We start from the raw sequence: 15,548 nt of genomic DNA on the forward strand, positions 1-15,548 counted from the left end.
CAATCAATAAAGCGATGGCCCTTCACAAATACTCATAACTACAATTGGGTCAAGATACCGTTTTACCCCTGTAGTTACATCTAACTCTTTAAGTACCATTGATTCCTTTAATAAACAAACAGTTTATAGTCAAACTATAAACTAATACCTCTCGAACCAATGAGAAGTTGAGGTCTCATTGTTATTCAAGACCCAAAATTAGCTATTAAGGGAGCAATTTATCTACTTTTCCAAAGAATGGGAAAAAGTGAATTCCATTTTGTATAGTTGTGTTCCCAGCTCCCTAATCAAACAAATCCCCAAAATGGTATGCTTATTGAGTCGGCTATCATGGTTGCTCTCACCCATACAGATCAAAGGATTGCCGTCACAAACAATAGTTCAAGACTCACTCAGGATTAAAGTCAAGTCTCATATGGTCATCCTAGTGAAATGTAAGTCTCTTCTAGTAATGGTGTTATATAGAAAGTCTATTCATTTCGTGGTCTGATCTATGTATAAAATCCTTTATACAGGATACTCCCACTCACATGTCTTTACATAAATAATATGGTTCATATTGTTTGTAACACTTACATCTCATGTAATAATTATAAAGTGGCTCGTATCCGCAGTGTTACCAGAATAAGACACTCAACCTTCATCCATTTACTGCAGACCTTTTAGGTTATTACTTGAATGTGAACATGTCAACCACATACTGCTCAAGTGACATCATATAACCTTAGATTTTAATTTACTGGATTGAGTTAATGTTGTCTAAATGTCAAATAAAATACCTCTGAGTTTATTAGATAAATAATTTATGTTAACAAAACTACAAACCATGAGATGCACTAGATTTAGGACATCAATCCCAACAACAACAACATAAAATGCACCAAGAAGGAGAGATAGCCATACGATGTTGCAAACGACCAACCGTATTAATAGCACAAAGACTGAGCTCCTAAAGGAAATCTTTAATTTTCTTTAGATAAGTATTCTTCCAAATAATAGAATACAGATCCTTCTTAAGGGGGTCAATGGAGCCAATCAAATCCATCATCAGAGATTTAATAGTAAAGTGTTTTGAAGGGTCCAAAGGCCAACTCCAAACATCAACTGCTTCTCAAATTCTAACAGCAGATAACTGACAAGACAAAGAGGCCCATTCAACAATTTCCATTTCATTAAGGTTACATCGAAGATGCAAATCCCACGTATTCAAATCAGTAATCCAAACATCCGCCACTGTATCTTCTAGATGAAGCGTAAAACAGTAAAGAAGAAGGAAATCATTAGATATAGTACCATAACTAAGCCATGAATCGGTCCAAAAAAAGTGGACAAGCCATTACCAATATGCCTTTGGACACGATCAACAATCATCTCAATGTTCTGAAAAATGAAACGCTAAGGGGAATGGTGAGAGCCATGATGCTTAAGAGAAGGCCAGACTGCGTTAGTTGAATGATGTTTTACAACAATAACTTTACGCCATAGAGCTTCATGTTCAGTGAGAAAACGCCAAATCCATTTAGCCAAAAAGTGCATCATTATGAAAATGGAAATTGCCAATATCAACGGCACCCATTAGTTTATAACGCTAAGTAGTCTCCCAATTCATATTATACATGCCACCATCACCACTAGAACCTTCCCAAAAGAAGTCACGAACCATTTTATCAAGAGTACCAATGATAGAACTGGGAGCATGAAACAAAGATAAGTAATAGGTAGGCAAGCTTGACAGAGTAGCCTGTATGAATGTATGTCTACCACCTTTTGAAATAAAGGTGTACGTCCAATTGTGAAGTTTATGTTTAAATTGCTTTAACAACAGGTCTCCAGAAAGCCAATAATTTAGGATTTCCAGCCAATGGGAGACCCAAATAGGTAGATGGCCAACATCCCTGTTTACAACTAAAAGTGGACAACATCCAATCCAATTCAGCAGCATCAATATGCATGCCAAACAACTCGTTTTTGGAAATATTAATCTTTAATCTAAAAGTTCGTTAAAAAATACCAACAAAATCGAAAAGATTTTGAAAGCTACGTGATCTGTAATAGAAAAAAGTAAGGTATCATCAACAAATTGAAGATTGTTAAAAAAGAATGATGACGTATCGGCTGGATGAGTAGCAATAAGACCCTTGGATGAACTAAGGGCCAAGAGACGACTTAGCAATCTGCAACCAAATTAGAGAGAAAGGACGAAAGAGGATCACCTTGTCTAATACCACGAGAGGGAATAATCTTCCCATGAGGGCGACCATTAATAATAATGGAATAATTAACACTAGAGATACACCTTCTAATCCATTTGCGCTAAAGAGTGCCAAAACCTTTAGCTTGAATCACAACATCCAAAAACTCCCAATCCATAATATAAAAAACTTTTTCAAGATCCAACTTGAGAATCAACCAAGCTTTACTAGAAGAGAACCAATCATTAATGAGCTCATTAGCCATCAAAGAAGCATTTAGGATTTGTCTATTACCCACAAAGGCAAGCTGATTGGTAGCAATGGTGCAAGGGAGGACAAGCTAACAATTTTATAAACACACAAGATGAGGCTAATAGGACAATAGACAGTAATTGACTTCAAATCCATCTTTTGTGGAATTAAACAAATGTAGGTCTCATTCAAAGATGCATTAATAATACCTTAGGAGTAGAAATCATTAATCAAGATCTGGATATCAAACTTAACAGTAGGCCAAAAAAGAATTGAAAACTTTTGTTGTAAAACCATCAGGACCCGGTGACTTAGAAGATCCCAAAGAAGAGACCCTACTAAAAACTTCTTCCTCTGTAAAAGGTCACTAAAGATCAGTAACCTGTATAATGGAGATAGGAGATGAATTCACATTAGTAGGTAAGATACGTTGTGAATTGTCATTACTGAAGAGATGCGAACATAAATCCAAAAATTCAAATTTAATATCAGAAGTAGATAACAAGCTATGACCACCCCTGGAAAGAATTTCAGTAATTTTACTCTTTGGTTTACGAGCTGCTACAATACGATGGAAAAATCTAGTGTTCTTATCCCCCTCCTTAAGCCATTTTAATTTACAACGTTATTTCCAGTAAACATGTTCTTGGGCCATAAGAAGTTTAATTTGTTCATGAATCAAGCAGTGAGAAGATAATTGATCTTATGATAGTGGGCCATAATCCTCTAGATCATCCAGGCTTTATAATTGGGACAAAAGGGAAGGAATAGTTGAAGCCACTGTGCATTGTGCCCTGTTCCAATTACGCAAAAATAATTTGGAAGGTTTTAACTTTATCATCACACCATGACCAGGCCATCCAACACAGAGGTTGTTGGTCCACCAGTTTTCAACCGTGACTCTAAAGTTAGGAGTTTGTAACCAAGCATTTTTAAAACGAAAAGGGCATGGACCCCAGTCGATGTTACCCAATGTCAAAATGAGAGGAAAATGGTCAGAAGTAGTTCTATTCAGCTACTTTAAAGACACTGTACCAAACTTAGTAATACATGAATCGGTAAGTAGAAATCTATTCAATAGAGATAGGTACTGCATAGGTTCAGAGCTAGACCATGTAACTCTACCATTGCTGAGAGGAATGTCATGCAACTATAAAGCATTGATCCAATGATTGAAAGCCTTCATGCTTGTAGAGATAGAACGATCATGTTGTTTTTTTCAAGTCCAACGAGTCACATTAAAGTCGCAAGCAATAATCCAACTATCACCCCCTTAACAAACAATATCTTCAAACTTCTGTCAATAATCAGTTATGAGGACACCATCATAGGGACCATAAATCGATATAAGCAAAAAAAAAAAAAAAAAAAACAACATCCAAAGAAAGATGCATTGAAATAGTAAAACAACCCTGTATAACCACATGGACAGTACAATCAGATTCACTCCATAAGATGAGAATTCCACCAGAGGAATTAATAGCATCAAGCATCGTCAAACCAATGAAAGAAAAACTTTAAAGGGATTTAATAAGAAAATAATCAACATATGGCAGCTTTATCTCTTGGAGAAAAACTAAACCAGGATTGTGTTGCATAATAGTTTTCTTAATCAAAGCACGTTTCCTCCAATAACATAAGCCATAAACATCCTTAAAAGAATTTTCATATATCAACCGAATCACCCTCCATAATGGCCAACGTTACCGTCTTGTCATAATTAGTTGAGGAATGCAAGTTCTGTAATTCCCACTGAAGTTTTGGTTTTGTAATGGTGGAGGATGATGGTTTTTTATGCTTGGTGGAAAGGGGGAAGGTGGGATAACCATGATGCAAAGACTATGAGTTGAAAGAATGGAAGCCATATCTCGAAGGTTTAGGGGAAAGTGTGATGTGCTAAGGGATGCTCTTGGTTTAGGATAAGGGGTTAACAAGAGCAGCAGGAAATTTCATAGGGGAGAAAGATGAGAGTTGGGCTTATTCGATAAGGGAGAGAGAGTTATCTTGATCAGAGGGAATCGGAGGAAGGAGGGGTATGGCTTGTGAGTGAATGAATATCTGCGGGATTGTCACAAAAAATGTCTGAATCCATAGGATGAGGGGTAAAGTCATCTTTTTTAAGGGCATGGTTAGATAAGTATCCCCCCGTAGCAGAGCCCATAAAAAGCATAGGTGTGGAGGAATGGGCTTAGGCTTGTTCGGATGTGGAGTGTTTTTCTCCAAGGTGAAGGGTGGTGGGGTCCTCACGAAAAATTACAGTGGATAAGGAAGATTGAGAGAAAGATGGAGAAGGGAATTAAGTAGAGTCAGAGTTTGATAACTGGAAGGAGAAAGATGTGTTGGGTAAAGGGGTGGAGGTCGATAAATCAGTGTTGTTGTTATCGATCCCTCCGATATCTTGGGAATAATTGGGTCCTTAAAAGGAGAAGATTCAATTAAATCAGCAACCGAAGATTTACCTTTTATGCATAACGGTGGTTGGATTATATGTGTAATTTCAGCATCTCCATAATGTGGCCTTCTAAATTTGACAAAGGATCATCACGGCGATTAGGGTTGGTGGCATCGCCACCAACAAGTTTCGGTGGGAGGGGATATTACGACAGGAATGTAATCTAGAGAATTTCGTTTTGCATTTATACGAGTAGCCAAGAGCTTAATGCCCCTATTAGATAGGTTAGTGATAGTAAGAAAGCTGCCATAATGATCTCCTATGAATTTGAAGATTTGTTAGGTCTATAGAGGAGGCGGAAGGTCAATAATGTTGATCCATCCACTGTAGGATGCAGAAGATCAACATTGGTATGCGGAAAAATCAGTAGCTGGCCAAAATTTCAAACGAAAAGATCTATAGGAGATCTAATCGGCGCGTGTACATAGTTTGGAAGCTATGCCAATGTCGTAAACATGTAATAAGGCCCTATCAACATGAAAAGGATTAATGGAGCAGGTTATTGGAAATGATGCTTCAATCTCGGCTTTGATCTCTGACCAAGAGTCGTGCAATTGATGATGCTCAACAATCTTCATTGAACTCCAATTGTGTTGTGGGTAGGTAGTCGAGAAGGGGGCTACAGGGGTCTGTCGATTCAATTGTGAAGGCTTGGCCAGAGGTGGCTCGGATCTGTGGCCTTGCAACACTGCCTTGGAGGGTTTCTAGTTGATAATAGGTTTAGGCTCAGCTGGAAGTTCTGCGATCAAGGAATAGAAAGAGAACCAACCTTGTTTATTTTCCTCAGAGGGGATGTATAGCTTTATTTGGCGATTTGAATGATGTAGGTTAGTGAGTTCCACATAAAAACCATTTTTATTGTTGTTTCTCTAGCCAAATGGTAGATTTTCCATCAATCAATTTCCTAAAAAATTTCTGATTGTAGAGATCTTTGAACAAGTGCTAAAAGCTGATGATAACCACTTAAGGGCCGACCAAGAAAGGCAAATGAAAAAGGTTGCATTCCGTCCTTGTTCAGTAATTCAGATATTGGCTTCTCTGTTTTGCTCCTCCACTTTTATTGAGAAAATTTTCCGGTCTATGAGGATTGATCGGGAAAAGGGCTAGGTCGAAGAGGATGGGCGACGGCTATGGATTCCGATAAACGAGATAACAGTTACAAATATGGGGAAGAGGAGAAGAGGGGAGAACGTCATTGTGTATGAGGTTCAATTTTATATTGAAATAGCAGTTTCAAACAATTAAAGGGAAAAAGAATGGTAGCAGCGCGTGTGGGAGGAGAGAGACTTAACTACCCTCTATTCACTTTTGAAAGTCTCTTAAAATTATTTTTATACATCCACTTTCTATCTCTTAATCTTCCAATGTGGGACAAAAAGAATCTCTCCCATGTGAATGCTTGCTATGGGCCATGGGCCTAAGTGGTTGTGAGCCATTCCCAACAATCGGCACAAAGACATAGCGAACACAAGACAAGTGACAAGGAACATGTACACCACCTATGCACAAAGCTAAAAGAACCCAAACTAGACAAGAGCCTAAGGCCAAACTCAACACCCGCCTGCAGAACAGTAAAGGATAAAAGATAACACAAAGAATCAAAAATCAAGCGAACAATTCAAAGAGGGAGAGATCTAGAGATACATCACACTAGATACTCGACTAGATAGAGCAACCAAAAAAGACATATAATTGCATAGATCGAAAAATGACCTAAAAAGCCATGATGTGAAAGTTACTTTAAAGACCCAAACTATTACCTATGTGCACTAATGTGACATTCCAAGCCACCCTCGTAGTCCAAAGACAAAGTATGTAAGTATGTGGATAGAGCGACCGTACAAGAGCACCTCACCCATAGATCGAAAAGGGCATGAGAAAAAAAACATGAGTTTGGTTATTGTTGGATAATATATTATTAAATCTACCTTCACTCATCAACTTTTGGGTCAATGATCCGATAACTTTACTTTAAAATGTTAAGACAAGAATTCGGTATACACTTGTGATCCATTGCTAGTGGAAAGGAAGGGATAACTTCTCACCCACCATGAATTTTTGGTCCTCCACTGCTTCGAGTGGTGGTACTAGATTTTTTTTTTAGTAGGCTCAAAATTTCACATTTAACTTTTTATATACTTGTTTTTGTCTCTGACTATTTTATTTTGCTAGTGACAGTCACCAAGCTATGGTTATCAATTTTCTTTTTTCGAAGTCTATGATTGCCAGTTTTGGTGCATATTATATTTCCATAAAGGATTAATCGGAATTCCAATCACCCCACTTTTCTCTGTTTTAAACTTAGACCATGGAATCATTCCTAAGAAAATGATGGGGAATCAAAATTTTGTGATTATGTTTCCCTTGGCTAAAGAAAAAGGAGATTGACCAGTTGCGTTTTCATATGCTTTCTTCTCTAACACCAATAAGAAGTTACACCTTCAATTGCAGGCACTAATTCTTAATAAGGAAAGCAGTAGTTCGTCCTTGGCAAATCTTTTACTGAAAAAGCCAAAAGTTTCGTCAAATCATTCATGAACAATCTTGTAGTATAATAAACCATCTTTTCTCTAGTCTAATATGATTAAGCTTCTTTTTGCTTGTTGGTTTTCCACTTTTCCTTTCCCATTATCGTAGTTAATTAACTTTAGTCATGGTATGTTTATTATTATTTAATGCTAAAAAAGTGCACCGTTCTTTTCAGTAGCTTGATAATAGAAAGTCCAAAGTTCGTGCTTGGTTTGGAGCAATCCGAAATTTTCCTAAAAAACATGTGAGTGAGAACAAATTATGTTGAGAGAATCCACATTGGTCTATAGAGATAGCCTTCACTATCGGAAACAGTTCCAAATATGTAGCATGGTTAGGTCACAGGGAATGCAAAGAAATGCAAGGCTATTAGGTGTGGAAACCAAAATTTGTAATTATCTGCTAATGCTTAGTTTAGTTTTTCAGTTCTTTAGTAGGGGGATCTAAACTCGTATGAATTCTTGATGCCGGTTATTATTAATATGATTATACAAATATGAAAAACTTCTCTAACGTGTTGGTTATAGATTATAGTCAATTTTCCTGACATATCATAGCCAGACATTGAATAAGCTTTGCTTGTTGCTTATGCTGCACAAGATATCAGATTTGTGTATCCCAAACAAAGTAGTTGCTAAACAGGAACATAATAAGATCAGGTCTTATCATTGCCAAACTATGGTGAGATCATGAAAGTAAATGACATCATTGATACTCCAGAAACAGACTTGCTCTTGGGTGAAGGCCAGCATCTTTCAGAGTCATATTCATCTCATCCATACCATATACTCTTCTTGGGAAGCTTGCTATCAATCTATAGTTTTCAGTACCCGGAAGACCGAGCGAATTGATGTAACTGTAAATTGATTTCACCTTGTCCATGCTTGAAAAGCTTCTCTCTCTCTTTTCACCATTTGGAAACCTTATTTGTATCTGGAAGATGAATAAGTGTTAACTATACTTGATTAGTTCAATGTTAGAATGATTTTAGATTAAAGTTCTGCTTTTGTATAGTTATGTACCTGGGAACTAGGCTGAGAATCTTTTCCTTTACTTGCAGGATCCTTGTTTGGAGTTTCACGAGTAAATGTAGGTTCTTTCATTCCATTTTGCTGTTTACTTGGAGAATTCTGCTTGAGCCTCTCATCATTTGCTTTCTTCGGTAGCACCAGAGGAAGATTTTTAAGTCTTTCCCTCTCCTAGAAGGCAACCAGGTTGATTTATTGTCAAATTTTGAGTTGGCAAAATTATAATGTTGAGTGTTCTTACCCGTATCCTTTTAAAAGTTACAATATTACCTTTTAACCTTTCATACATTTTTTAAAACTACCTTTAGAATAGAAACCCTTTAAAATTTCGGATGGAGTTTCGAATCTAGAATTGTGTGGTTGTGGCATAAAATGGTGTGACGAGTCAACTTTTTGTTTTCGGTCACCATCCTATTGTTCCGGTTTAAATTCCATTCGAAATTCTAAAGGATTTTTTGATAGTTTAGTTTTGAAATCTTCGTGAAAGATCAATGATAATATTGCAACTTTTGAAAGTATAGGAATATTTTTGGCCAAGTATGAAAGTATTCTTTTTTTTATCAGTTAACCTTTTGAGTTTAGGTGGAGTGAGTATAATATTTGATTTGGGATATCACAGAAGATCACACCTTATCTTCTTTAAGAGCGGCATGATATGCTCTGTCTTGCTCTTCTCTAATCCTGCGATCTGCTCTTATCTTTTCTTCTCGCTTCAGTTTGGAGCTACCAAAAGCTGATCCCTGCTCCTCAATTGTCCTCTGTAGAATCTCCACTAACTCAGCTGGAGAAAGTGGCCCTTCAAGCTAGTTAAATATGAAGCAGAAGATCAAACTTGAGCACAATCTCAACCTTTGCTTTCTAAGACATAATTGGCAAAATTTAATCAAAATAGAAAATCTAAAACTCAAACTTAACTAACCTGTTGTAGGACTGTTATACTTTCGGCCGGAGCCGGAGCAATTACAGCACAGAAAGGGAAACTGGTAGCTCCTAATGTTGTAGCCATCTGTAGACCATCACCTCTGTTTGCAACTGCTCCCCAACAAATGAAATTAGCATCAAGAAACTGCACTACTAGCTCTGAACACAGTGTCTCCTCACAGAAAGAGGGTGTGAATGGGTGATCTGGTGAATGCAGATACAAGAATAAGAACTTGTGTTCATCTTCTGCTATCTTCATGGCTTCTGCAAATCGACAGGCGTAAAAGAAAGGGTGCACTGAGCCATACTGGTACTGGAAACTGGTCAGGAAAGACCATTCTTCCGGGACATTTGATATGTCCTGCTGCAGGATCTGATATTGGTAACTGGATGGCAGAGTCTGGTTTCTTCTTCCTCCATTCATAACTCTTGAAAATCCTCCTAATATGTTTCTCGGAAGATTAACCATCCGCCGGACGATACCATTGATTGAGGCCTCAGCTAATCTCGAAGTTTCCCTCATTGTTGATGACATTTTTTTTTCCAAGAGAAAATGCAGTTAGCAGAGAAGAATATAACAAAAATGACTCCTGATTTTTACTCTACTTAACTAGGATTATGGTACTATTAGCAATGGGCTGATTGACAGTGGCAGAGACCTTGAGAAGCTTAAGAAAGAAACAAAATTTCACAAAAAATATCAGTCTTATTCAGATACCCTTTGCAAGAGAATCAACTGTCACTTAGAAGAATGTGCTGGCTACTTTCTTTCTTTTCCTTTTAGCCTTCAATGGATTGGATGCTTTGCTTGAATCAAAATCAACCACAAATGCTGAAGAGATGGGATTTTCAAGAATAAAATTCTGAAGTTCTTTCTCTACTTCTTTTCATTCTTGAAAGTTCAAGAATCAACTGTCACTTTGCATAGAATTTGAGCAGAACAATATGCTAACACTTTGCTTTTTTGATCATTTTCACTTACAAATTTATACTGGAAAAGAGCAGGTATAAATTACTCAATCATACAGTATTCTCTCTTTTTTCATCCGAAGATTTGCTCCATACTTCACTTGCTCCCACAATAGACATCCCAAGATTACAAAAAGAAACATGAACAAGATTCACTACACATGAACCATGCTGCACCTAAGTTCACTGCTTTCTTTTATTGCATGTTACATGCTGCAATGCTGCAATTAGTGATTTGTGACATAACCAGGAGTTTCAATTTGGTGGAACTGCAGAGACAATTGTTGATCATAGCTTCCTAGATTGAACTGTAGATCCTTCTCCTTCTCATGAAGGATCTAGAGTGGAAATTTCTTGAAAGATATTCGGACTATATAGAACGAAAATGTGAAGTTTGATACGACTAGTAATAGGATATTAGTTAGGAGTCTGGTTATAAAATGAAATATAGGTACAATACCATTCAAGTTTTGAGCTAAATCTGTAAATTCCTAAAGATTTTTAGAACTTATTGAACTTCATTTCCTAAGGCCAAAGTGAATGTTACACAATAGAAATACCCTCTGAGATACTACCCCTTTTAAGTTTTAACCTCACTCAAACCAAGTTGAAATCAAAAAACAAAATCTATCCCATCTGGCTTCTTTATGCTACAGATTATTTTGAATCACAGACAAGCAGACAAGAAATCTTCTAGTTCTGTCAAAAAGGAAGAAATTACTTTTATGAAAAGTGGGACATTTTACATTCATGTTGAGTGTGTGAGAAAATTACAAATGAAGGGATGTGATCTACTTATGCTCAAATTTCTGATTGACAAGAATTTTATTCTTTACCTTCAACTATGGAGAATCCAATTCATATTCCTACCATCTTTTTATCATTCTTTAACTTGGAATTTATGCTCTTTGAACAAAACATGCTTATCCAGCAAGGAAACACATCTACTTTTGCAGTTTCAGAGCTGATTATTCTTGATTTTATATCTTGCAAACTTTAGAAATATTCAAAGAAAGTTGCCTAATGTTCAAATGGGTGTTTAATTGCTTTGTATAGCTATTGAGGGACAAGAAAAGGAGGGTCTTTTCTTTACTTTTAAGCCCCTGGTCAGGAGCTCATTTTCCTCTTATTCATGATTGTTGGTTGTTGAATTTTTTTTCTTTTCAATTTGTCAATCTGGGTGGCCAAAGTAAAACATAGTGCTCATAGTGCTTTGAGCACTAGAGTGGAGTTTAAGATCGTGTTTGAGATGATTTTTGGGTCAAATTACAAATAAGTATTTTTTAGATTTTTGTTTATATATTTAATCTTTAGATGTCTTTTAAGGTTTACGAATCCATTAGATAAAAGATTGAAAGTTCATAACTCAATTAGATGTAAAAATTCAAATTTATATCTAATAGGTCTATTAGTTATTTAAAACATTGAATTTGTCGGGAACTTATTAGAACAAAACTAAAAGTATATGGACCTATTAGACGTAAAATTAAAAGTTTTTATGGACTTGTTAGACACTTTTGGAAATTTTGTAATCAAACCGACATAAATCTCAAATTTGAGATACTAAATTTACAAGTTAACCTTATTTCTATATACGCGTTAAAAACATTTGGTTTGGTGGTTTATTTTCTTTTTCATACAAGCCAGAAAAAAAGTGTTTTTACTTAATAACAAAGTATTTTCAAACAGAATAAAACTTAATTTTACAGCCACTTAGAAAAAAAGGGTTTATGCTCAAGCTAGAAGGAGAGCCAGAAGAAATAATATTTCAAAATTACTTGAATTCTCCAATGCACACTTGTTTAAACTTTTCATACAAGAAATTTTCTAATGATACTTTTGAAAAGTCACAAAAATTTCTGCCTTTTTTTCCTTCTTTCATAAAGGTTGTAAAAAGAGCTCTGCAGTTTTTGTATTGCAAAGATAGCATCATGTGGACTCCACATTCAAATTATCAGCTTCGAAGTTTATATAGTATGTTTGATAGTAATTTTAAAATGATTAAATTATTCTGAAACACGTCTTTGATCACTCAAAATTAATCTAATATTTAACTTTACACTTTTAAATAGTATTTTCAAATTATTAGAATTGGTTTTGAATAATTATCAGAATGATTTTGAAATTGAAAAATTATTCACAAACACGTTGTTGGTGTCATTTCCACCAAAATTACTACTCCAATATATTAATGTCTATAAGTGGTCACAACTCTTTTCAAACATAATATACACATTGAATGGCTTTGGAAACACAAGCATTCATTTTGCCTAAGTGGAGGATGCTGCCTTGTAAATTGACTCTCTTGAATTATATGAACAGTATTGCACAAGTTTTCACTTTAGAAAGTAGTTTGTTGAAACTTCCTATTTTTGCCTTTTCTTTTCTTTTCATTCAATATCCAAAATGGAATATACAAATATTAGATAATATAGGATAAACACCCCCAAGAAAGAAATATACCTACCTTATTTCTAGCTAGAAGGACAAAACATTTCTCACCATTCATTTTTTTTTAAAAAAAAAAAAATAGCTAACTACTTCTTAGTTATGCTTTTAATATTTAAAGATGGTGAAAAATATCGGTTAAATTACAAGTAAATTATGTTAAAAGTGTCGATGAATATGTCTTTAGATTTTTAATTTTTGTTCAATAAATTCTTAAAATTTTTATTTGATGTGTAATCGATCTTTTGACACATTTTACCTTCTTTAAATATCCAATTTTATATAAAATTGATTGGCTAATTTTTTATTTTTTTAAAATATGAAGGTAAAGAAACTACCGTACAAAATTAAACGTTTACAGACTATGAAACACAAATACTTCATGTGAGGCAAAGAATCAGTATCAGACACGTATCAGATACCGATACTTAAAGATACTTCCCAGATTTGACATATCCAGATATTTTCCAGATACATATCTGACACACGATTTGATGTATCTATTTCTATGTGTACTTTTTTTAAAGAAAAAATACAAGTAACTCATCTAATCTTTCTCAATCTAAAATTAGACAACTTATTTAAAAAGTTTCTACTCGAGTCCAAAACTAAAAGAAAAAAATAAATAACGGATCAAACCCTAGATTAGAATCATCTAATCTTCATTTTCATAATTGAGTCCCCATAAAGTTCACTAAAATATAAACCATTTGGATATCTTCAATAATAAGTTCTTTGTTTATCTTCATACTTCTCTCTCTAATCTTCTTCTTTTTCTTTGCAATATGAGTCACTTTTCTATTGCATTTATTAACTATTGTACTTCAACATCTTAGATATTATTTTTTTTGTATTGTATTTTAGTGTTTGTATTCTATTTTGTGCTATTGTTATTAACTTGTATGCTAAATTTATCTATATCCTAGATTTTTTTAAAGAGAAAAAAGTGTATCTTCAACGTATCAGTATCCTTGTTTTTTTAGAAATATATATAAAAAAAAAATGACGCATCTTTAGACATATTCATATCTTAGTTTTTTAGAAATTGACGAATCGTCGTATCCGATCGTATCCATATCGTATAATCGTACCTGTGTTTGTGCTTCATAGTTTATAGATCAATTACACATATTTAAAGTTAATAGATTTATTATAGGACTGTTTTTAAATATAGAAAAATAAATCAAAATATTTATAAGATATAGCAAAATTTTATAACTATCAATGATAGATGCTGATAGACATTGATAGACTTCTATCAGTGTCAATCAATATCACTGATAGAAGTCTATCAGTGTCTACCAGCGTCTATCATTGTTAGTTCTAAACTTTTACTATATTTTATAAATATTTTCAACAATTTTACCATTTGAAATAATTTTTCTTTATTATACACAAATTTTGGGTTGTTTTCATATATAACAAAACGATTCAATAATAAAAAGTTTCCTAAATCCATTGAAAAAAAATCCCATTTTTTCTATTATTTAAAACAATTTCTCTAAATTTTAGTGGTAATTTAACTCTTAAAAAAAAAAAAAAAAAAGGTAAATTTGAACTCATGGGTGTCACATGAGAGTCACTTAGGCCACTGCTTCCTAGACTCACAAGTGTAATTCAACATTATCTCTTTCAGGTTAATTCTAATATAATATAAAATAGCAAGTAGCTAATTATTAGGTATATTTTAAAAGCAAAGTTAAGTTGCCTTTTACCAAAACCAAAGTCAGTTTATATATATATATATATATATATACCGAGAACTAAGTATTGATTATAGTAAATAACTGGCATTAATTTTGATGACATATGTAATTTTTCTTATGAAAAGGTAATTAATCTTAAAAATAAAGTAATTTTGACATTGATGATTTAGAATATATTGAGTGATGAGAGAAAGTTTAGGAAGAAGGCATGGTTTTTCACATTAGAAAAGAATTGACAAGGCTGCTTCATATGTTGGTTGTGATGAGAATGAAGCCACTGTGGAATATGGACCAATATTCCTCCACTTTGTCCTTTATAGTTCCTTTTGCTGTTTGCTGAGGTGTTGTATTGTGAAGTGGGGCTGCCTGAAAAGAAGAGAGAATTTTTATTTTTTTATTTTTTTATTTTTTTTAAAAAAATGGAAAATCCTAGCTAGGAAAATTATAAAAAAAGAAAAAAGAAAAAAAAAAGGAGTTATTGAAAGTGGGAAGCATGAAGCAGCACTTCCAAGAGCCCCAAAAAGAAAACTTGAGTAATGTCCATTCTCTTTTGTTCCTTCCTATATATGCTAGTGCCAAGCCACACCCCTCATGCCCCATCATTGCTTTTCATTTTAAACAAACATTGTACTACCTTTGTTTTATAGATTATTGGATGATTGAATGTGATACATTTTTGCTATTTTTCTAATTTCCAAATTTTGTTATTTGCCAAAATGCTTGCTTACTCACTGCCTTTTATTTTTCTAAAAATCTAGATAAATGAGTTTGGCCAATATGGTCATGTTAACTTCTGAATTCCTCATCATTCATATGTTAACTGAACTATCTTCATTCGTATATATTTTTTTAAAGTGAGAATAATAAACTCCTTATATATATAACTATTGGTTTAATTCTTAAAAGTTTTTGTTAAATAGGCCTTTAATAAATTCCTATATTGAATTTTCATTTTTGTATCGAATAGGTCATTGATATATTGGATATTTTAAAAAAAGTTTTCATGTATCTATCATACACATAGTTGAAATTTTAATCATCTATTATTAGG

At 34.2% G+C, this 15,548-nt stretch overlaps 1 protein-coding gene across 1 annotated transcript; it reads right to left on the reverse strand.

Moving 5' to 3' along the window:
• Positions 1 to 7,942: 7,942 nt before the first annotated feature.
• On the reverse strand, positions 7,943 to 11,237 carry LOC120083742 (plant UBX domain-containing protein 10-like). The gene is made up of 4 exons (XM_039039594.1): positions 9,373 to 11,237; positions 9,083 to 9,256; positions 8,448 to 8,624; positions 7,943 to 8,358 (listed from the first exon to the last, which is right to left on the reverse strand). The coding sequence occupies exons 1-4, from the start codon at positions 9,907 to 9,909 to the stop codon at positions 8,131 to 8,133; spliced, it is 1,116 nt and encodes a 371-aa protein (XP_038895522.1). The 5' UTR covers positions 9,910 to 11,237; the 3' UTR covers positions 7,943 to 8,130.
• Between the last annotated feature and the right edge of the window lie 4,311 nt (positions 11,238 to 15,548).

This window comes from Benincasa hispida, chromosome 8 (assembly GCF_009727055.1).
Source record: "Benincasa hispida cultivar B227 chromosome 8, ASM972705v1, whole genome shotgun sequence".
Lineage (NCBI taxonomy): Eukaryota > Viridiplantae > Streptophyta > Magnoliopsida > Cucurbitales > Cucurbitaceae > Benincasa > Benincasa hispida.

Coding starts and splice junctions, on each gene's coding strand:
- LOC120083742 (XM_039039594.1), bottom strand. CDS start 9,909: ATGTCATCAACAATGAGGGAAACTTCGAGATTAGCTGAGGCCTCAATC. Junction 9,257..9,372: donor GTATAACAGTCCTACAACAG/GTTAGTTAAGTT, acceptor ATATTTAACTAG/CTTGAAGGGCCACTTTCTCC. Junction 8,359..8,447: donor ATTCTCAGCCTAGTTCCCAG/GTACATAACTAT, acceptor TTCATCTTCCAG/ATACAAATAAGGTTTCCAAA.